This window comes from Lytechinus pictus, chromosome 7 (assembly GCF_037042905.1).
Source record: "Lytechinus pictus isolate F3 Inbred chromosome 7, Lp3.0, whole genome shotgun sequence".
Taxonomy (NCBI): Eukaryota; Metazoa; Echinodermata; class Echinoidea; order Temnopleuroida; family Toxopneustidae; genus Lytechinus; species Lytechinus pictus.
The window spans coordinates 18,340,876-18,363,274 of record NC_087251.1 but is presented as its reverse complement, the minus strand read 5'-3'; the positions used below and the strand labels follow the sequence as shown (position 1 = coordinate 18,363,274).

The following is a 22,399-nucleotide window of genomic DNA, read 5'->3' as shown; positions in this document are numbered from 1 at the left end:
CCGTCGGAAAAAGTAGATTAGAATGAGCTCCGGATGAAAAAAATGCAAAAAGGTGCCAATACCTCTCAGATTACTTTCTCAATAAAGATTTTGATTTTCTTATTTCTGATGGTTTGTCTCTTTATTGTAAAATAATAGAAAACACAATAAGAAAATATTTCAAATGGAGTGTTCACGTATAATATGGGCAGGGTACACGAGAAAGAAAGAAAATGCAAACATTAAGAAAGCAGTTTGCCTTGCCGACGGTTATAGGATTTATCCCTTTTGTAAAGGCTGTGCTTAAGATCATGAAAATGGGAAGTCTCTGCCTTTAAACTTGAAGGTGACTCCTCCTAGATGAAGTCTAATGTTTCAGGTTAATGATACATCCTTGATCTTTTCACAGCATCTCCGGGTCTTGTTATGATTGCGTGAGTAGGCCGTGGAGTAAAGAGAAAATGCAGGCGAAGTGTGGGGGTCATTCATTTCTTATGCTCTTCGTTGAATAACAGAAGATGTAAAATTAATGCACATTGATTGTTACATAATATCAACACATAAATATAATGGAAATCAATTAAATTAGAAAGTAAAAAGTCTGTAATCTTTATTTAAACAACGAACTAATATTAACTAAACAAACATATTAATATAGACAGAATATCTTTATAGACAAAATACAAACAATGCTGACTGTATTGGATGCTTTCCTTAAGATAACATATTTTAATCATTGAAAAACAAATAACTTCGGAAGTATAGCAGACCCATCCCCAAGGGTACATCATAAACATTGATAATGCTAAACATATTTTCATTCCAACGAAATTCACACCTTTGTTTTACGGAGCCAGGGATGGATAATTTCATTATCCTTAATAACGAATAATACAAAAAATCTATATTTATCAGAAAAACGGTTGTTATGAATTCTTATTTTGGGTATTCAATCTCGGGGCGTTTCTTAAGCTCTTACGGTTCCAATAAGCAGCATGATCAGTGACACCCCCAATCATTCTGCTAAAATAAATATGTCTACCATCTGATCATAGCCGCCTGCCTTATGACACGTACCCCCTGCCCTTGGAAATGTCATATCTGCTTGCCTGGGCTATCGTATCGCACATTTACCGAATACCTCCGAAGACTTTCAAACAGATACATTGTCAGATATTGGATATTGGAGAGGGGGTGGGGGTGGCATCAACATTCACCAGCCCATGACTAGGCCTGCATGGGCTACACCACAATTCTTTGACTCATCCTCGCTCCGCATGAAAATCATAAAGCTAGTTACACAGAGATTATTAAAGCGCATGCATTGATTAAAATAATGCTCTTGTACTAGAACTAGGTTTCGACTAGTGCTCATTACCTCGACACTTTGACCGACTTTATCGGGTAAGTTAAAATCAAATTAGGTTTGTCATTTTTAATTATGCCGTTGTGATATAAAAAAAAATCTCAAGGCTCCTATTGCTATAAAATAATATTAAACAAAAAGTTTGCTTTGCCATGGAATTAGTAATCCGCTTTCATGATGTATTTAAATGTTGTATATAGCCATTGTATTCTATTAATTGTTGATGAGAGATAGCAATATATAATTATATTGATGGGGTTGACGTAAAGGTGATTTTGCTTTATTTCTCTGAATCTCCCGTTCACATATTTTTCTTCTTGATCATTTCTATCTCCTTTCTAAAGGGAGGGCGGAGCAACATCCCAAGCCCCTGTCTCTTTCCCTTCGCTAATTGAAATTGCTGTGTTATGAATTTCGAAGATTAAAAAAAAAATGACAAACGGCTAACCATTACAATATTCGCTATATTTGATTTACCGCTGGTCTTGATTGCAGTGTTCAAAATCCAGTCGTAATTAGAAGATAAAGAGCAGTTTAGTATGGACGGACAATATTCCCGTGATTCTGTGATGTTAACACCAATGGAAAATGAAGATCAACCGAGATCGTATAAAGAGACACCAAAGGACGAGCCAGAAATCAGGAGAGCACCAAAAGACAGGTTATACTGTTTATATTAGCAGTAGAGTAGTATCAAAGCAAGAAAACATTAAAACTCATTATAGGGAAGTAGTCTGTACCGAAAAACTCGGGTATAATGAATTTAGAAAATCCAACTTTATACGATGAATATATCATTATTTTAAAACACTTCTATACTACTACTACTACTACTACTACTACTACTACTACTACTACTACTACTACTACTACTACTACTACTACTACTACTTCTAATACTACTACTACTACTACTACTACTACTACAACTACTACTACTACTATTATTACTACTACTACTATACTATACTACTATATATACTACTACTACTACCACCACCACCACCACTACTACTACTACTACTACTACTACTACTACTACTACTACTACTACTACTACTACTACTACTACTACTACTACTACCACCACCACCACCACTACTACTCCTACTACATTTAAAACTATATACTACTACTTATGCTACTAATGCAATGTAATACTGCTATCACTATGTGAACAATAAGTGTATGGAGATAACTGGAAGATTATATTTTTTACGAAAATAAAACAGAACATACCATATCAAACTTAAATTACATCCTGACAGCGATATGTGGTAAATACCATGTTAAACTTGAATTACATCCTGACAACGATATATGGTTATTTCTATGTTTCTTAGATTTGGGCTTGTGACAATTATCTTCATTTTCCAAGGTCTTGGAACCCTGTACCCATGGAATAGTTTCATTACAGCTGAACGGGTAATTATACTAATATACATCTTATTTATATCAATTTAATTTTTTAAATCTATTTATTTGTATTTTATTCATTTATTCATTCATTTATAGGTTTATTTAGTTCAGGTATTTAAAGGATATTGAGATTTATTTGTTAAATGCATGAAAACAATTCAGTACTTTTCATATTTATATTTAAAACACTTAGTTACTTACTTTTTAAATAATTTAATTTGTTAATTTATTATGCATGTTCATACTTTCATTGATCAATATCTTGGCCGTTGCTGTTCATCATGAATATTTTCCGAACCAGACCTCGTTCCGTACATGACCATGTGTTTTTAATGATTATAATAATTTGGATGTAATTATGAAACATGATGTTTTCAAAGAGGCTCATGCCCCTGGAAAGCGGGGGTACTGAGATCACGATTTTCCTTGGGGGTGCTGCGTGTATTATTATTAGGCATCACCCCTGGAATTCTGGTAGGTGTGGAACAATTGAAAAATGTAACCAAAATGACTTACATTTTTGGAGTAAAACCCTTCTTTCCTGATTGTCAACTTTCTCTGGGCTAATATGACCTTCATTTTGAAGTGAAACCCCCTTTTTTTTGTGGGGGGGGGGGGGCTTTCAAATTTACATCAGCACCCCCAGTTAAAATATCGTTCCCAGGGCCCTGTGACGCTTCACTCTAAAAAGGTTTACCCAATATTGGGTAAAATGGGAACATGCATGTTGGTTGAGTAAAAAGATACCCCAAATTTTGTAAATTTTACGCAGTGTTGCGTTGAAATAGCCAAATATGGGGGAAAATACAAAGCAAAGATGTATGATCCCTTTCTACCCAACATTGGGTAAGATTTTACTCAGTGTTTTTAGAGTGTTCTGACTTTTATGTGAATTGGGGTTAGTACCAATTGTAACTGGCTAAATACCGTGACATGAGTTGAGCAATTTTGAATCATTCATTGTTCCTTCTTATTATTGTACCGCTGTAAGCATATTGTAGAGATAAAGTTCAGTGGAGTTGGAATGTGTGAGCAATTTCTCTCTGAAAAAATATAATTTTTGTATAAATTATGTAAAGATAAAGTTCAGTGGAGTTGGAATGTGTGAGCAATATTTCTCTCTGAAAAAATACAATTTTTGTATAAATTATTGTTCAAACAATTTGTTTTTATCAATAAAACAATCCACTGTTGTCTTACGCCGTAAAGTCCCAATAATTTATATTAAATTTAAAATGTAAATGCAGTTTTTGCATGGGATATATTTACTGTCTTTATCACTGGCGTAAATCCCGGGGGGATGGGGGGATATATCCCCCCTTTTTTCGAGGAGGGGGGGATGGCCTGTACAAACATCCCCCCACCTTTTACGAAAGAAATGAAAAAAAAATCACAAGAGATAATTGTTTTATTGGTGAAAATTCTTCCAAAAATACCGCTTAACAAATAAAATAATATTATTGAATCATAAAATGCAAATAAAGAGCCAGTTCACCATTTCCAAACGAAATACTTCCAATTCATCAATGTTGGGGTCTTTGGGAAGGGATTAAGATGGAATGTCAAATTTTTTTAATGTAATCTCTAATAAACCATTAAACCATCATGGGGTAAAAAACATAATAATATTGGAGGGGTATTTGCCATATGGACATACAGTGGCGTAACTACGGGGGACATGGGGGGCACATCCCCCCCATCGGCTGACCAAAAAAAAAAAAAACGGGGAAATGGGAAAAAGGAGAAAAGAGGGAGAAAGGAAGAGAAACGTAGTGGGAAAGAAGAAAATATTGTTCATTATAATGTTATATTATATTATAATTATGTTAAGTTACATTACATAAGAAACATTTTTATCATAACTTTATGAAACATAATTTGCCCAGGGCCTACGTCTCAATTGTTCCCGGTGCTCGCATTGTCTGTTTAACGAGATATATAATCCTGTTGTACCAAAACATCCCGTTTTCAAGTCAATATAAACCAAATATATTTCCTAGCACTTGAGTTATCATTGTTTTATGTAGTGACATATGCTTTTTTTTCATGACTCAAAAGTGATTGCCCCATGTTAAGGTCTTCGTATATATATGAAACATTTCCTGTCCGTGATTACGTTCGCATTTTTCATGGATTGGTGAGATATGTCTGCTTTTCATGAATTCCTAAAATCAGTCCTTAAAATGTCCCTTCTTCTGATCTGAATATCAAAAATTTTCAGCTCGCGCTTCGCGCTCGCATCATTTGGTTAATGAAATACGTATGGTCCTGGTTAATTCCTACAAAGAAAACTTAGAATGCCCCACTTCAGGTCTGAATTATCTAAGTTTTCAGCTCGCGCTTCGCGCTCGCATTGTTAAGCGAGACAGGTACCTATCATGATTAGGCCTATACACATTTGATTATAATGTCCCTTTTTAGGTGTGAATATAAAAAAAATTCAGCTCGCGCTTCGCGCTCGCATTATTTGATGAGTGAGATACATATCCGTTTAATGACATTGTCCTTAAAATGTCTCTATTAGGTCACTCACTCAGTCATTAAAAAATTTTGCTGGTGCCCCCCCCCCCCCAATGCCGTGACCCACGGTACGCCACTGTGGACATATCAATGACAATTCCTTGCATATCTAAAAACATGATTGCAAAAAAATGCCAAAATATTTCAGTCATCCCCCCCGCCCATCAACACGGATTTACGCCAGTGGTCTCTATAATGGCAATGTACAGGTATATGTTATAAAAACAGACATACAGACATAGATGAATAGATGAATAGTCTTGTAGTCTGTTCATACGGGGAGATATAGATAGATAGATAGATAGATAGATAGACGGACAGACAGACAGACAGACAGATAGATAGATAGATAGATAGAGATAGATAGATAGATAGATAGATAGATAGATAGATAGATAGATAGATAGATAGATAGATAGATAGATAGATAGATAGATAGATAGATAGATATATAGATAGATAGATAGATAGATAGATAGATAGATAGATAGATAGATATAGATAGATAGATAGATAGATAGAAAGAAAGAAAATAAATAGATAAATAAATAAACCGATTATAGTGATAAATGAAGAATATGCCTATTACAAAGAAGGGGAGAGATTACATCCGATACATGATCGACTTACATCAATCATGATGCAAGTTTGAAAGATAAAGTAAGTCTGAATATATTATTTAAACAAAATTTCGTTAAAAACATCATCTGTCGTTTCATATATTATGTTGGTTACTTGATATTTCGAATTGATTTTTTAATTGATTTGATTTATTTATTTTTCTGTTCAGTCTTTGATGATAATCATCAAATTTAATGATTTATTATTTAAAAGAAAAATAATTGGAATGGTGATGCCGAGATGTTAGGAGTTTAGCAATTAGACAAAAAATTGACCTCCCAATATAAAAAAAAGTCTAATATAGGGGAGGTGGTTTTCATTCATGATTGTGTCGGGTGTTTTCAAAAAGGGGATTCTATAATCCCTTCAATACGTAATTACGTTCCTTCTTTTCATTTTCTTAGTATTTTACAGATCACAAATTTGCTAATGTTAGTGACAGCGTGGATTTCAAGGACAACTTCACCCTATATGTCGCCTATGGAAACTTCACTCCATACATTTTCTTCCTATTCCTTTCACTCTTCTTCCCAACAAGGTATATTTGCAATATTATAAAATTATGTACAGAGTCATTTAGATGAATAAATCAAGAGCATTGTTAGATAATACAAATTGTATTGTATCGCTTTAATGAATAATTGTGGATTTAGAATTGATTAAAATCAGACACTAATAATCAAGAAATTATTTTCCAGCTCTTGGAAAGCCACTGGAAAGTTTATAAATTAAATGTACATTATTTCATAGTGGTTGATTATTGTTCCGGGCATGCATTATCTAAAAAAATAATTTCGGTTATCATGTTTATTTGTGTAAAAGGGAGATTGTTTCATTTTATTATACGAGTTTGGCATATTTTTTCTTCTCGTAGAACATCTAAGATATGGTGTTTTGCTGGATTGGTGATGATGTTCTTCCTCTTTATCATCACGACATTTCTGGCTATATTAGACACATCACAATGTAAGTTGGTTGAGTAATATCTCCTATCCACACGGAATACACCGTCCACGAACCAATTTTGTATGTACACAAGCAAATACACATCACTTGTGTACAAACAAACAACAGACAGAAAAGCTTAAAGATCAAGAAAAAGGCGAACAAGAATAAAAGGAAATGAAAAGGGGTGAAACAAAATTATCATGCATAAATATTGTGTCAAAATATATCACAAAACTATGTGTTTGTTTTAAAAAAGTTCAAAGTTTTGCTCGCTTGCTTCGCTCACTCGCGGCTTTTTAGAAGTGTTGTCCCATATAATATGAACCATGCCTGGCTCCTCAATTTATTTTGCCTTATAAGCCACTGTCGCAAACGGAACCACAAAGGTAACAAGACATTTTTATTTTATTTATTATTATTATTTTTTTTAAAATCTAATCGTTCCTCGACTTATAGAGAAAAGTCGAGGAAACGAGTTGTAAGTCAAGGGAAACGAATAATAAGTCATGGGGAATGTCTTATAAATCGAAGGAAGGAGTTGATAATTCCTGAGAAAAACAAGTCATGTCACCTAAAATGCCTTAGGAGCTCCGTATATATACGCACATGAATACGACAGTCGGAGCGGGGAATAGATATATTTACGATTTGCACACGGCACGTAGTTACGACGCGACGTCGCATCAAAATCATGTCATTGCTGCTGCCCAGTTGGCTGGAAGTTGGCCTAGTCTTCTATCCAGTGTATTTTGGAACCAGATATGAATAACATATGTTGCGTTTGGTGAGCTGAAAGGGGGCTATTATAGTATGTGTAGGGTGTAGAATTTGTGGCGCACATGGGGTGGGGTGATGGTTTTGAACATGTCCAAATCCTTTATGCGTGGATATCTTATCAATCATAAAAGATGTCAATGGATACACAGGCTTTTTGGTTTTGTTTTGTGTTCAAATTGTGCTTATTTCATGGATTGTATTGTGGTTGATAATGGGCGTTTTTTAGAGAGAGGTAGTGGTTTGAAGCTATGTTAGGATGCTGAGGATAAGATCAGCTAGTTTCACTGTCCATGTTAATCATTAATTAAAGAGCAGAGAACGTTTGGCTGGAAAAGGACAGTTGTTGATAAAAAAAAATTGGGTGGTGAGGGGATGCATTGCCCATACAGGGAATACATCCTCTCACCTTGTGTTTTTTTAGATTGGAAGTGAAAATTGGGGTAGTTAGTGTACTCACTTTAGTTGGAGATGTTTATGTGTGGATGTGTCCGAAGTCCTACCCTGCCTGCTAAGTGCTAAGTTAGTGGTGGGCGCATATGGGCGAGGATCGGGCGAGGCAGGTGCGCGCGCCTGCCCAATCGCCTAGCCCTAGCTTAAACAAATTCCAATCTTATCAACTAGAAACTCTCACTACAGGATAGTTTTTTAACGGCTTTTTCTGGTAGTGGTATCAGATTATAACGATATTAAGTACTTTCTGAGATATACGACCGTCCACGAAATATGGTCACGCGCGAAGTAAGGTCACACGACCATACTTTTCACTTACCCATCACCCTGAATAATACGGCGAACAATGTCAATGATGACCCACATATGCGAAGCGATATGCAGTGTACGTGTGCACATACCGTATATGTGATGCACTAAATATCGCTGCGTTTTCTTTTCCGAATATTTCCGAATAAAAGACGTGTACGATGATCAAAACGAACAAGATAATTCTCAAATCGGAAAGTACCCGAGAGCAACAAAACCTCTGTACCCGGGGAACGTTGTTTACACTATGAGAAAAACTACTAAAAACAACAACGCCTGAGTATTCATTGAAAATAAACTGAAGAATAATAAATTAGTTGCTATTGATACCCATTCTTTTGTACGCACATATATCGCCCGACGATGAAACTTAAACCGGCTTTACGAGTTTTCTTAGACAATCATGTTGTACATCTTTGAAAGGAAGTGGCTCCCCCGAACGTATTATGGTACAGGGGTAAAAAAAAACGTCATCAATCACGTGACATATAATAAAAAACCGTATTTTCTTTGTAATCAGTTTCAACTTTTTTAATTTCAAGTCAGTGATATGTAAGTTAAACCATTAGTGTTGTATCCATGTATTTCCCCAAAAAAAATGAAAAATGCCAACATAAAAAACGAGCGTTATTTAGTGACGACAAAGATTCTGGTAACGAAAGTATAAGAAATGTTCCGAAAAAGCTTAAGATGTGAAGAGCGCCGCACACGGCGTTCCAGGAACATAGCGTCGAGTCGTAAAGATTCGATATCTGTAAAGAGATCTATATTGTCTGCGAATCGTCCACGGTTAAGCTGGTGTTAGATATGTGACAGGGATTAAAAGGGGCAAACATTTTGCAATCTATTTCAATTTCGGTATGAGATTTTTTTTTCTTTTAATTTTACAATGTCAAATGTCGCTGGAAGCTTCATGACAAATTCGATTATAGTACAAACAACTTTCAATAACAATCAGACTAAATGATATTTATATACTTGGTTATCACGATCATAACAATTTTTATATCAAATAATTTTGTTTACATGTCTAGTGACGTGATTTATAGAGCGTGTCTGTTTGTTCTGATTTCGCAATGTCATGTCTATTGTAAATGATTAAGTGATGTAGGTGCACGTGTCAAATTTCATGCTATCAGTAAGTTCAAATCAAGAATTAATGAGGATTTCAAAAGAGGATGTAAACCTTATCCAATTTATTTTTGTTAGTGTTTGAACAACATGCCCTTGAGAGATGGAGGAGCAGAAAAAGGTTGGCTGTTTGTCATAAAAATCTATTTTCACATTAAAAAACCCCGATTATGACACATTTTGGTTATTATGAAGAGAATGGGTACATAGGATGGGTGAATTAATATAAAACACATTGTATCAATTTACAATTTTACGCACGAAAATATGTGTTTGCCTCAGAAAATATTACAAAAAAGAATTAACAAGAACATAACAGGACTGGTGTGTATGGGCCAAATTCATATTGGTAACCTGCTTATTTCACACATAATTTGTTTACGACAGATGCGAATTATTGTAGTAATGATATAATAAACAATATTTAAGTCATAACACACACAAAAAGAAACAAAATTAGATTAGATACAAACTATTTTTACACCATGTATGATGGTGTTCTGGAAAATTACCTGGAGTTAATAAGAAAAAAATGCATTATTGTATTCTATTAATTGCCAGGTTAACATTTCTAACTTAAGTTCGGATATAGTGTCCCCAATGATAATTTGTTTCCGATGAGAAATCAGGGAAATTTATGTTAAGACTGCATGTTTTAGACAAATTATTACGTGAATGTAAATTTTTATATTTTAACTATTTTCTTGTTTATATTGTAGGGCCGGGAATGTTCTTTTGGATAACGATGATTACTATTGTGCTATTCAGTGGTAAGAACAAAATATCTATCCTTACCTTTTTCCACATGCAGACATGAGAGGTATTTTTTATGATTAATTTTTAAACTGATTTACCTATTCACAGTCTAGGATTTTGATAAAAACAATAAGTTTAGGCTTTAGTCAAGTAAGGAAACTTTAAACTAGAAAGGAAGTAGGGCCAGGAAAGGGAATGAAAAAGAAAGGCAAGGGAATGGATCGAGAGAGGGAGAAACTGCTTGACGATATCTTGATGACAACAGAAGGACCAGAGGCCATATAGTATGATGTTTAAGAAATACAGGTTTTGATTTTTACAGCAAAGAGTGTCAATAGCTGGAATGTTTCACCATGCAAAGGAAGCAGTTTCTGCCACTAGTGTAAATGGATTAAATATGAAATTGAGAGGCACTTAAAATCTCATCCATTAAAATGTTCACCATACCAGAGACAACCCAATGTGACGAGGGGCAAATAAGCTTCCTTCTTTAAGTCTTTACATCCAAGTATATAAAAACACAATCAGCTATTCAACGGTTTGCACACGTTTATTTAAAAAAAATGGGGGGGGGGCAAGCCCTCCCTCACGTCCACCCTTCCCGGTTCCTTGGCCCCTGTGATTTTCATCTTTAGATTGAACGATAGAAGATAAATTTTATATTTTATTTTCCCTCTCTCTCTCCCTCTCTATTTTCGATCTGCCCCTCTCCCTCCATTTACCATTACCTTACACACACCCACCAACACATCCACACACACACTCTCCCCCCTCTCTCTCTCTCTTGTTACAAGTATAGCTTCTGCTGCCATTTATCAATCAGGGTTATATTGCCTCCTTGCCAAACTACCTCCTAATTACATCCAGAGTTACCTCGTCGGACAGGTAATTAGTTCAATCTTATATAAGTTATATATATATATATATATATATATATATTTCAAGTTTTCGTTGTCACACACAGAAGTAATTCTTTGATTGAAATTGAAGAATTATAATCAAGACAAATTGGTAAACTTTGAGTGCCTTATAGAGAAAGATAGTGATTATGAGTGAAAATTGATAAATCGATATTTTACACGGGGTCGGGTTTAGGAATGAGATTGATAGGCATATCATTGATGAATTTGAGTTTATAAATAAGATCGAGATTGTGAAAGAGATGGAGATTACGAATGAGATTGTTGGAAGAAACTCTTGATTAATGAGATTGAGAATGAAATCTCAACTTGGATTATTTTACAGAGTGTGATGGAGAGGGTCATACGCCATCGTATAATAATGATACTATGAAATTAACAGGCCTAAAAATCGAAATGCAAATTCTGTATGACTTAATATCCCATATTAATATCATTCCATGATCTTCTTTTTATTTCCCAACTAGGGCTTCGGCGGAACTTTTGTTGCTATCGCTGCAATCATTTCTATAGCAAGTAAGTATTGATCGATTCGATTCAGTCACACAGATTCATTATATGATCTGTGGGCATGCGTTAATATATATTCAATAACTTGTAATTTATATGTTACAAGTTCAATCAATACGTATCACTATGTAGAATTACGTTGACGTTAAAAATCTTGTTATATTGGTTATTATAATGGTTATCGAAATTGATGATGTGAGGGTTTGCATGGAGGGATCATTATTATCATTAGATTAAGTGGGAGTGCTGATGTAATTGGTCCAGATAAATTTGAAAAGCCAAAAAAATAAAAAAAAAGCGTTTCACTACAAAATATAGGTCATATTGGTTACACTTTTTTTTTTTCATTTTACACATCTTCCAGAATACCTGGGGGTGCTGCCAATGGAGAATACACGTCGCACCCCCAAGGAAATTGTCACCCCCAGCACCCCGCTTCCCAGGGCCTTGAGTAAACCTGAATATGAATTTTATGTTAAGAATACAATAACCATAGAGTTAATTAGTTAGAAGATAACATTTTACTAGAACTGGAAGTGAAATGTTTCGACCTGATGAATAACTCTAAAAAAATGGGTCTTTAATTTGTTCTTATAATATAACAATTACATGTTATATAAATGAATGGATTATAATTGTGTTTTTCTCTAGTTGCTGGTACTCAAAGAAGTGCGGCAGTCGGCTACTTTACTACTGCTGTTGTTGTTCTTTTTATATGCATCGTCTCTTATTGTCTTCTCTACAAAATGGTAAAATGATTCAATTTCTTCTATTGTCGCCATATAATAGAACACTAATAATCTGAGGCGTCGATCGGGGGGGGGGGCGATCACACCCATTAGAAGTTGGGGGCAAACCATGGACCTGGCCACGGATGATTATCTATTGTTACTGGGGGTGCTGTGACAATGCTCAGCACCCCCAGTATAACGATAAAATAATCTTCCGTGGACAGGGCCCTGGAGCAAACATATTGATTTGCCTCCCAATGATTTTGAAAACTTGAAAAAAAAAGATAATATGCAATGCAAATATGTATTAAAAGGTATTGGAAAGCACTAAAAACCATTCAACATGGCATATACTGTTAAAGCTACAAAATTTACAATATTTCGACACGCGCAAAATTCTGATTTAATTTTGGATTGTTTCGTTTTTGCCCCCCCCCCCCCCAATCCAAAACATGGATTGACGCCCCTGTTCACAATGTGCTACGAATAAACAATGATTTGACATTGCATGAATGGATTCTCTTAAAGATCCAGACCGGACCCGAAAATGAAATTGATAAATTATATACCAATCGAAAGCTTATAAGCTACTAAATACACCAAGGTATGCTTTATGCATTTTCACCGCTTCCCAGCTGAGTATTTTGCTTAAGAATATTCCAATTATCGGGTTTCGAACCCCGCTTAGAAAATAGGCTTTATTGTGCTTTTCACCTGCCTCGCCGTGACGTCACGTTGTGTAAGAAGCGTCGGGATTCCATAGGTTTGTACACAAAAAAACTGGGTGATTTTTTTGCTTTCCAGATAACGCATTTCATTCTCTTCACTTCTATCACAGAGGGATATCACATATATTTTTACCCACAAGCTTGAATTTATGAAATCTGCAGTTTTGAACTAGTTTTTGCCATATTTTATTTTCTGCTTATTTGGCGCAGATTTCAATTCTATCTGCATTTAGATTATGTATAACAACTTTTCCTGACATAGCAATTTAGGCCCAATAAGAGCCAAACAAAGAAATCACAAAAAAGGTAGTGAATAGTTGTAGGTTTACAACAATTTGAACAGTGAATAATTTTGAGTGCCATTTTCATCTGAAAACGAAAAAAAAAAATGGATTCATAACATGGAAATGGAAGAAAATACCCTATGCTTTTGTACACAAACCTATGGAATCACAACCCTCCTGACACAACGTGACGTCATCATTTCCAGGCGACGTGGGGGTGCTCAATCGAAGCGTACTTTGCTTTGGAGGAGCAGTTTCTTTGATTTTTATTTAATATTTTTAACTATTGGAAGGAGATATATATGATATTTTTGGTATATTCGTATTGTATGAATCATTACCTTTATTTTGATATATGATTGTTTTTACACCGGTCAGGGTCTTTAAAATAGCAGGGAGAAGGGTTGGTGTGAAATATAGTTTTACCTTCGAAGTCGAGTTCTGGATGCTGTTCGAATATTTCAGCAGATTTTCACGTTTTATATAAAGTTACAATCTTGTTTTCTCCATCATTAACCCATGTCATATAGACAATGGTGAAGTATCATCTCGGTGTAGCCAGAGGAAACGAAGCCGCTGATGAAATCAACAAAGCCGCTTCTGGTCTTGTAGATAACAGCTCTCGATCACAATGCTGTTTAACATCTATCAATTTGGCACAGATATTCTGGGATGTAAGTACGTGGAATGGGGGAGAAATGTCCCCCATCTCCTCATATAAAGGACAAGTCCACCCCAACAAAAAGTTGATTTTAATAAAAAGAGAAAAATTCAACAAGCATAACAATGAAAATGTCTTCTTCTTCTTCTTCTTCCGAATGTAGAGGCCACCGTCTCTGGTGTAATGTCGTACTGGTGAAGTGCAGTGTACAAGTGCATGTATACATCATCCGATAAATTTCATCAAAATCGGATATAAAATAAGAAAGTTATGCTATTTTAAGATTTCGCTCAATTTCACTAAACAGTTCTATTCACATCCTGATCAGTATGCAAGTGAGGGGAGGTATGACACCACCCACTCACTGGAGCGTTGTGGCCCAGTGGATTAGTCTTCGGACTTTGAAACAGAGGGTCGTGGGTTCGAATCCCAGCCATGGCGTAATTTCCTTCGGCAAGAAACTGATCCACAGTGTGCTGCACTCAACCCAGGTGAGGTAAATGGGTACCGGTAGGAAGTAATTCCTTAAAAAGCTGTGTGCGCTATGAACGCCTAGCTTAGCCGGGTAATATAGGAGCGCCTTGAGCACCTAACAAGGTGGATATGTGCGCAATATAAATACCCTATATTATTATTATTATTATTATTTCTTTTATATTTCATTTTATGGAATATGATATATTTCAATTTTCCTCTCATTGTCTTGTGTAACAAAGTTTTATTCCTCGCTGAACATGTGGAATTACCATTGTTTTAACATTTTGTAGTTCAGTCAAGTTGGTCGTTATTGTCAAATATGTAAAAATTGAAATATTGTGTAATTCAAACAAAAATAAACAAAAGAAATAGTGAATTAAGGACAGCATCGACTCTCTCATTTACATATCAGTGAGTTGTGCATATAACTGTTCTGTGAATAATAAGCGAAACTTTAACTTTCTTATGGTACATCCGATTTTGATGAAAATTTCAGCGTTATGCTCGGTCGATTTTTCTCTTTAGATTCATATCAACATGGGTGGACTTGACTTTTGCTGATGAAAATCAATTTTTGTCTTTCAAGTACATATTATGTACTTGAAAGACAAAAATTGATAAAAGGGATAAGCTTGTGTCTATGCATAATAACCTTTAAGGTTGTCTTGGATGTAAAAAAATAGTTAAGGGGGGGGGGGGGGTGATGAAGATTTGATAACACCATTATAGTTGATCCGGGAACCTTTTGTGTTCTTGAGAATATCTCCTTTTATCAAATTTCTTCAAATCGATTGCAATATAAATGAAGGAAAAGATGGTTTGATTTTTGGAAAAGAATGGAAATAATGGGATGTCTTTGTCAAGGTATAGCAACATCTTATATTAGTTTAAAAGTAATCAGTAACATTTTCTGTTTATTCTAGATAAAAATGCAAATTTTCAATATCTGGATGACGTTCTTCGTGACGCTCTCTCTGTTTCCTGGGGTCTTGGTAGAGATTCAGTCATCGAATGACCACAAGTCAGAGTTTGTTGACCTTTACTTTACACCCCTTGTCTGCTTCTTAACTTTCAATTTTGGTGATTTCTTGGGAAGTCTCATTCCCGGAATACCTCGCCTTAGATGGGTAAGTAAGTTATTTTCGTCTTCTTTCTTCTTCTTCTTCTTCTCTCCTTCTTCTCCTCCTCCTTCATCTTCTTCTTCTTCTCCTCTCCTCCTTCTTCTTCTACGTCCATTTTATTATAAAACATTTCTTGTTATTCTCATTACCATCATTGTCGTAATTGGTATTAACTGGTATCATATCCATTATTAGTGATTTTCTTAACCCAGTGCATCAATTCCTCGTAGAACAATATGCGAAAGTGGTGATGCATAGGAGGAAATAAATTTAATTTCGAGAATTATGAAACAATGCTTGAAACGATAATGATGAAGTTAAAAAAAAATCGAACTACACTTTAAGTTTCCCATAAAAATACATATGAAATGAAGATATGTAATATGGAGTGATTATAAAGCTGAAGAATTCGGTTTCATTTTGGCCTCAGAAATTCCCTCGTCTGACGTGGATTTGGGTGACCTTGCGTCTGGTGTTCGTTATATTCATCTTTTGCAACTACCGCCCTGATCGTCGAACTCTACCCATATGGATCGACAACGACATCGGGTATGCCATCCTCGTCGTCATTTTCTCGCTCTCTAACGGCTACCTCAAAACCATTATCATGATGGATGGTCCAAGGTAATTCATGATAAGATGTGATATCCGACAATTCATTTCTACATTGAAATTTGTCTTAGTATAGGGACGGTATGTAAGATAGATAACTTAAAGTGCAATTTTTAGTCTACATAATCGTAGAATGTTTGTAGGCCCTGTTACAACCGATAATGTCGCACCAACGCATAATGTCACACCAACGCATAATGTCGCAGATTGCGACATTATGCCAAGAGCGTCCGACGCATAATGTCGCAGTCAACGCATAATGTCGTAGTTTTTCTAACGCATAACGTCACATGTCGCAACGCATAATGTCGCAGCAAAGTGTCAACGCATAATGTCACATGTCGCAACGCATAATGTCGCAGCGGTATTTTCTTCAGGACTCGAGCTACAGATAAGATATAAAATATGCTTTCACTAAGTATTTTGAGACACGAGAAAGAGAATTTGGAAATCAGGATTACTCTTTGTATGGATATTTATCCGTTTATTGCCATTTCGTCTACTGCCTTTTTCCCCACTATCGCATGGTCTGATATCATTTCGTCTACCATTAGTAAGTCAACAACTATCAACATAGTCCAATAACCATTTCGTCTAATTACCATCTCGTCTAATAGCCAGTTGGTCTACTAGCCGTTTTGTTTATTATCATTTAGTCTAATTGTATTTTTTTTCAATTGGTCCAATATCTACTTTGTCTACTCTCATTTCGCCCACGTTCCATTTGGTCTAACTTCAGTTGGTTCCCTATCACTTTGCCTAAACACATTTCGGCTAACAATCATTTGGTATCGTTGCCATTGGTCCAATCACCGGGATTTTCTTCAGGATTCGAGTTACATAAATACACAATTGACGGCAGCGCGAGCCGAGAAAAATAGATTTCGGATCTAAGAACAGGACACTCTTTTAATGTTTTGTAAATCGTAAAATGGATGGATAACTAGGTATCTCCTTACATTAATGTTAATAATGCGAGCAGAAGTTTTTTGATATTCTAATCTGAGACAGGATAATTCAAGCACGTTATAAATATATAGAACAAGCTGCGTATCTCAATAAACTTGGGTGCTGAGTGCGCGTTTTTTTTAGATTTAGACCTAGAATTTAGGCATTTTGAATACAGTACATGTTTTAATCATTTCATTTTATTTCCGTTTCACAATGTTGTTTATTATAATGAACATATCATAAAAATAAAGAATATAACAAAACATAACATCTTATAAAACATATACATTTGATAAACACAATTAATAACATTAAGCTGCCTTAAATGATTTTTTTGTATTTTAGAGTAAAACGGAGGGGCTGCCGAAAATAAGCAATGCTTGTATGTGAGGCCAGCCCCAAAACTTAGTTTCATTACTTAATTTTACACAAATGCATAAATATAACTTCGTAATAGTAAAAACAATAATAGTAATAATTATCGATGTACAATTTGCAAAGCAAATCAGAACTGAAAAAGCATAAAAATATAAAGCGAGAGCGAAGCGCGAGCTAAAAATACTTCATATTCCAGTCCGAAAAGGGGTAAATTTATGCACTTTTTCCAAGCACTATGCATGAAAATTCTGAAGTGGATGTGGATGCGAGCGCGAAGCGCGAGCGAAAATTTTAGCCTATATAGTACATGGTGATTTTTTTTACCTGGTTGCTAAGAAAGCATGAATGCGTGTAAGCAAGCAACCAGAGAACCGACGGCTTAAAGTCCTCTCCAAGGGACCTGGTAGGCATAATGACTATTATGCCTACCCAAGGGACACTAACGCACCAATTAGGAATCAAATGCATGTCACCGGAATCAGAAACCCCCGTTTTACCGATTGAGCTATCGCGCCTCTTTTGAGACATGAAAGATTTTTTTTGATTTTCCAAGTCTTCACCTCACCCTATTTTATTCACTCTTCTGTCTGCTCTTATTTTTCCTCATTTTCCCTTCTCTCTTTCCCCGTTTTTTCTCTTTTCTTTCGTTCCCCTTCCTTTTTTATGCGGGGGGGGGGGGGGCGGACCTTTCCCTGGATCCGCCTATGCCCTGTCGGCGGATGGAAAAGGGTTTTTTTGCGCTCGCGAGCTGATCTGAACCACAAATCAGGAGTAGTACTGCAACAAGTCGGCAATGATACATAGAGTCACCGTAGAGGTCTAGTGCCAGTAGACCATTATGGTTATAAGATGAAATGAATATGCCTATTGGACGAAATGATGATTGGACGAGATGGTGATTGGACCTATTGGTGATTGGACCCATGGCAACGATACCAAATGATTGTTAGCCGAAATGGGTTTAGACAAAGTGATAGCGAACCAACTGAAGTCAGACCAAATGGAACATGGACGAAATGAGAGTAGACCAAGTGGTTATTAGACCAATTGGCTATTAGACCAAAAGGTAGTAGACGTGGTGATATTGGACAAAGTGGATATTGGACCAATTGAAAAAAATACAATTAGACTAAATGATAATAAACAAAACGGCTAGTAGACCAACTGGCTATTAGACGAGATGGTACTTAGACGAAATGGTTATTGGACTATGTTGATAGTTGTTGACTTACTAATGGTAGACGAAATGATATCAGACCATGCGATAGTGGTGAAAAAGGCAGTAGACGAAATGGCAATAAACCGATAAATATCCATTCAATAAGTAATCCTGATTTCCAAATCACTTAATTCTCTTTCTCGTGTCTCAAAATACTTAGTGAAAGCATATTTTATATCTTATCTGTAGCTCGAGTCCTGAAGAAAATACCACTGCGACATTATGCGTTAGAAAAACTACGACATTATGCGTCGGACGCTCTTGGCATAATGTCGCAATCTGCGACATTATGCGTTGGTGTGACATTATGCGTTGGTGCGACATTATCGGTTGTAACAGGCCCTGTTAATAATGCCCGTTTCTATAAGTATAAAATGAGAAAGAAGACAGCTCGCGCTTCGCGCTCGTTTTGTTTGTTGAGTGACACAGATTGTTTTATATGGAAAATGTACTTAAAATCTTCTGTTTCAAATCGGAATATCAATATTTTTTCGCGCTTCTCGCTCGCTTAGTTAATTTAGAAAGAAATCCATTCTTTTCAATGCTACAAAATATGAATAGAGTGTCCCCTTGTAAAAAAAAATCAGATTAATTATCTTGTTTATAAGAATAAAGCAAAAAAATCACTGTTAATACCACCCCTTCAGAGACACCATCAAAAACATCTCTTAGCGGCCGATTTGGTTAAATGTGGATTAAAACATGTTTCCACCCTATACCCATATTGTATAAAGCTGAATGAACATTTCTCGAGCTCCCCTCCCACATAAGCAAAAGCTAGATCCGCAAATGGGTAGGGTCTATGCTTGATGCGTTACTCGCCACCAAAAATCTGCTCTTGGGATTTCAAATCCCCCCGCAAACTTTTCGATCTGCACCTATAGTAGTAAATACTTTCATGATTATTTCTATGATGATTATTATAACTATCCTTTTTATTATATCCCCTGTAGGGGCCGATCCAGCTCAATGGGGGGGGGGGGGGGTTACCAATATTTTCCCGATTGGCGGCTCAAAGTTGATCTTCTTTGAGTGGGTAGTCCTAACAATCACTTCTTAGCTTTATTCCTTTAACATCAATATGTAATCTCAATAGCCCTATTTAAATATTTCGAGTGAGAAGCGCGAGCTATAAAATCTTTGGAAATTTCATGCATTTTGTATAGAAAATTGAATATTCTGGGCAATGTTATTGATCCCGTACAAGATGCGTATGTAACTACATGCATAATTACTGCGAGCGTGAAGAAATTTCAATTATAAGTTCTGGCCTGATCGAAAAGGGAGCTGTTAACTGCAGTTAACCATGAGTACGATAGATATTTCAACAATTAAATAAAAAAAAAAGATATTTAAAACTAAAAACATGACATTCTAAGCACTTTTCGTACAGTAATCATAAACGACCGGGATAAGTATATAACTAAACAATTGACGGCAGCGCGAGCCGAAAAAAATAGATTTCGGATCTAAGAACAGGACACTCTATTGATGTTTTGTAAATCATGAAAAGGATCTGAAACTGGATAATTCAAGCACGTTATAAATATAGAATAAGCTGCGAATCTAAATAAACTTGCGTGCGCGTTTTTTTTTTTTTTTATGTTTTTTTTTTAGATTTAGACCTAGAATTTAGGCATTTTGAATACGTTTTAATCATTTCATTTTATTTACTGTTTTCCGTTTCACAATGTTGTATAAAAAACAGAGCATAAAAATAAAGAATAAAACAATGCATAATATCATATAAAACATAATAAGGCCTATAGATTTGATAAACACAATTAATAACATTAAGCTGCCTTAAATAAATTTTTTTAGAGTAAAACGGAGGGGCTGCCGAAAATAACAAAGCTTGTATGTGAGGCATGTCCCTAAACTTAGTTTCATTACCTAATTTCACACACATGCATAAATGTAACTTCGTAATAATAACAATGATAATAGTAATAATTATCGATGTACACTTTGCAAAACAATCATAACTGATCCTATCTGGGTTTCATGACTTCATAAATAATTGTGCAATTAACAGGAGATGTTTCACCATTCTTCTCCGGCGATGTCAGATAGTTTATTAACTATATATGATTGTCCCTATTTTTGCGTAATTGTCATCTTTTCTAGAATGTTCGCACAAAATAATGAATACACGATCTTTTAAAAAGGGCTGTTTTTTCTATAGGCTTGTCTCCTCGAAATAAAAAAAAGTGGATTCCTTATCCTAGTTTGCGTTATTTATTTAGTAAAAGACGTGTGATATTGCAAAATATATAGCTTACCAAAAAGTGTACTTGAAATGAATGTAAGCCTAAATAATTAAAGAATGTGTTTTTTAAGACAAATTGTAACTGCTTTGTGCCAAAAAGGCTGTAAATGTACGAAACATCGCTAAATCTTTTGGTTACGAAATGATAATAGTAAAATCTTAAAATGTAAAGTCAGTGGCGTAAAGAGCCCAAAATTTTAAAGAGGCTCGATATGGCGTATTGTGTAAAATTGATAAAAATTTGCAAGGGAGCAAAAATTTAGACATTTTATTACCAAAATCCAAGTTTGTGATAGATTTTGACATAATATTCAGAAAATAATGTATTTCATAATCATAATATCATATCTGTCTGTTTCTTTTTCTTATTTTTTCTTGGTCCTGAGAAATGGGAGAGGGGAGCCCCCCCCCCCCGAGCTTTATGCCAGTGTGTAAAATTACAAATCCGGGTACTGTGATTCTTTTATTTTCTTTCAGTTCTGTCTCTAACCCGACTTGGGCGAGCAAAGCAGCATCCATGATGGCATTTTTCCTGATCCTGGGGATATTTTGTGGTGTACAGTTTTCGCGCTTTTTTCCCTGGATCGTCACCATTTGACCTCTGAATGTTCGACCGGGATCTTCTTCCTCTTCATCATTTTATTTTCAGGTCTATAAAAAATCTGGAATATTTTATCTCTTTCTTTCTAAGATGGAGGCAATGTTTTACCGTTTTGTATAACTGAATTTAAGACTTATATACGATGTCCACCGACACCTCTTCCAGTAAAGTAGAATTATTATCATCGTCACTCCGACGCCTCTATACGTATGCAAAGGATGGGAGAGAAGAAGCGTAAGGTGGAAAATAGAGATATTGACGATGTATTTTATGGTATTTTACTGAAATATATAAACCTTTGAGGAATATTGATCACAGTCACGCAACAGGAGTGAAACTTGTGATTCATATTAGGTACAAAAAGTTTAGTTATGATTCGATTATTTAGACAAAACGGCAAACGAATAAAAAAAAATAGTCCTTCGTCCTTTCGAGAGCAAAAATTGATGAGGTTGCAACGATTATGGCACGATATAGGGTACAAATAACATTATAACCATTATACATAGAAAATAATTGTTCAAAATAAAATCAATCGATTTCATTTCTTAATTCAACGTATGGACCATTGTAAAGTAGGCCTATATGTTTTCTGTTATTTTTCTTGCATTCTTTCTCTTGGATACTTCCTAATAGCTGTGTGCGCTATGAACGCCTAGCT

At 35.4% G+C, this 22,399-nt stretch overlaps 1 protein-coding gene across 1 annotated transcript; it reads left to right on the top strand.

The window, feature by feature from the left end:
• Nucleotides 1–1,273: 1,273 nt before the first annotated feature.
• LOC129264830 (equilibrative nucleoside transporter 1-like) lies at nucleotides 1,274–22,141 on the top strand. Its single transcript, XM_054902777.2, has 13 exons — nucleotides 1,274–1,383; nucleotides 1,841–2,006; nucleotides 2,689–2,770; nucleotides 6,310–6,443; nucleotides 6,780–6,871; nucleotides 10,240–10,290; nucleotides 11,076–11,161; nucleotides 11,664–11,712; nucleotides 12,358–12,455; nucleotides 13,980–14,123; nucleotides 15,511–15,714; nucleotides 16,139–16,332; nucleotides 21,615–22,141. The coding sequence occupies exons 2-13, from the start codon at nucleotides 1,885–1,887 to the stop codon at nucleotides 21,733–21,735; spliced, it is 1,377 nt and encodes a 458-aa protein (XP_054758752.2). The 5' UTR covers nucleotides 1,274–1,383; nucleotides 1,841–1,884; the 3' UTR covers nucleotides 21,736–22,141.
• The last annotated feature ends 258 nt before the right edge of the window (nucleotides 22,142–22,399 follow it).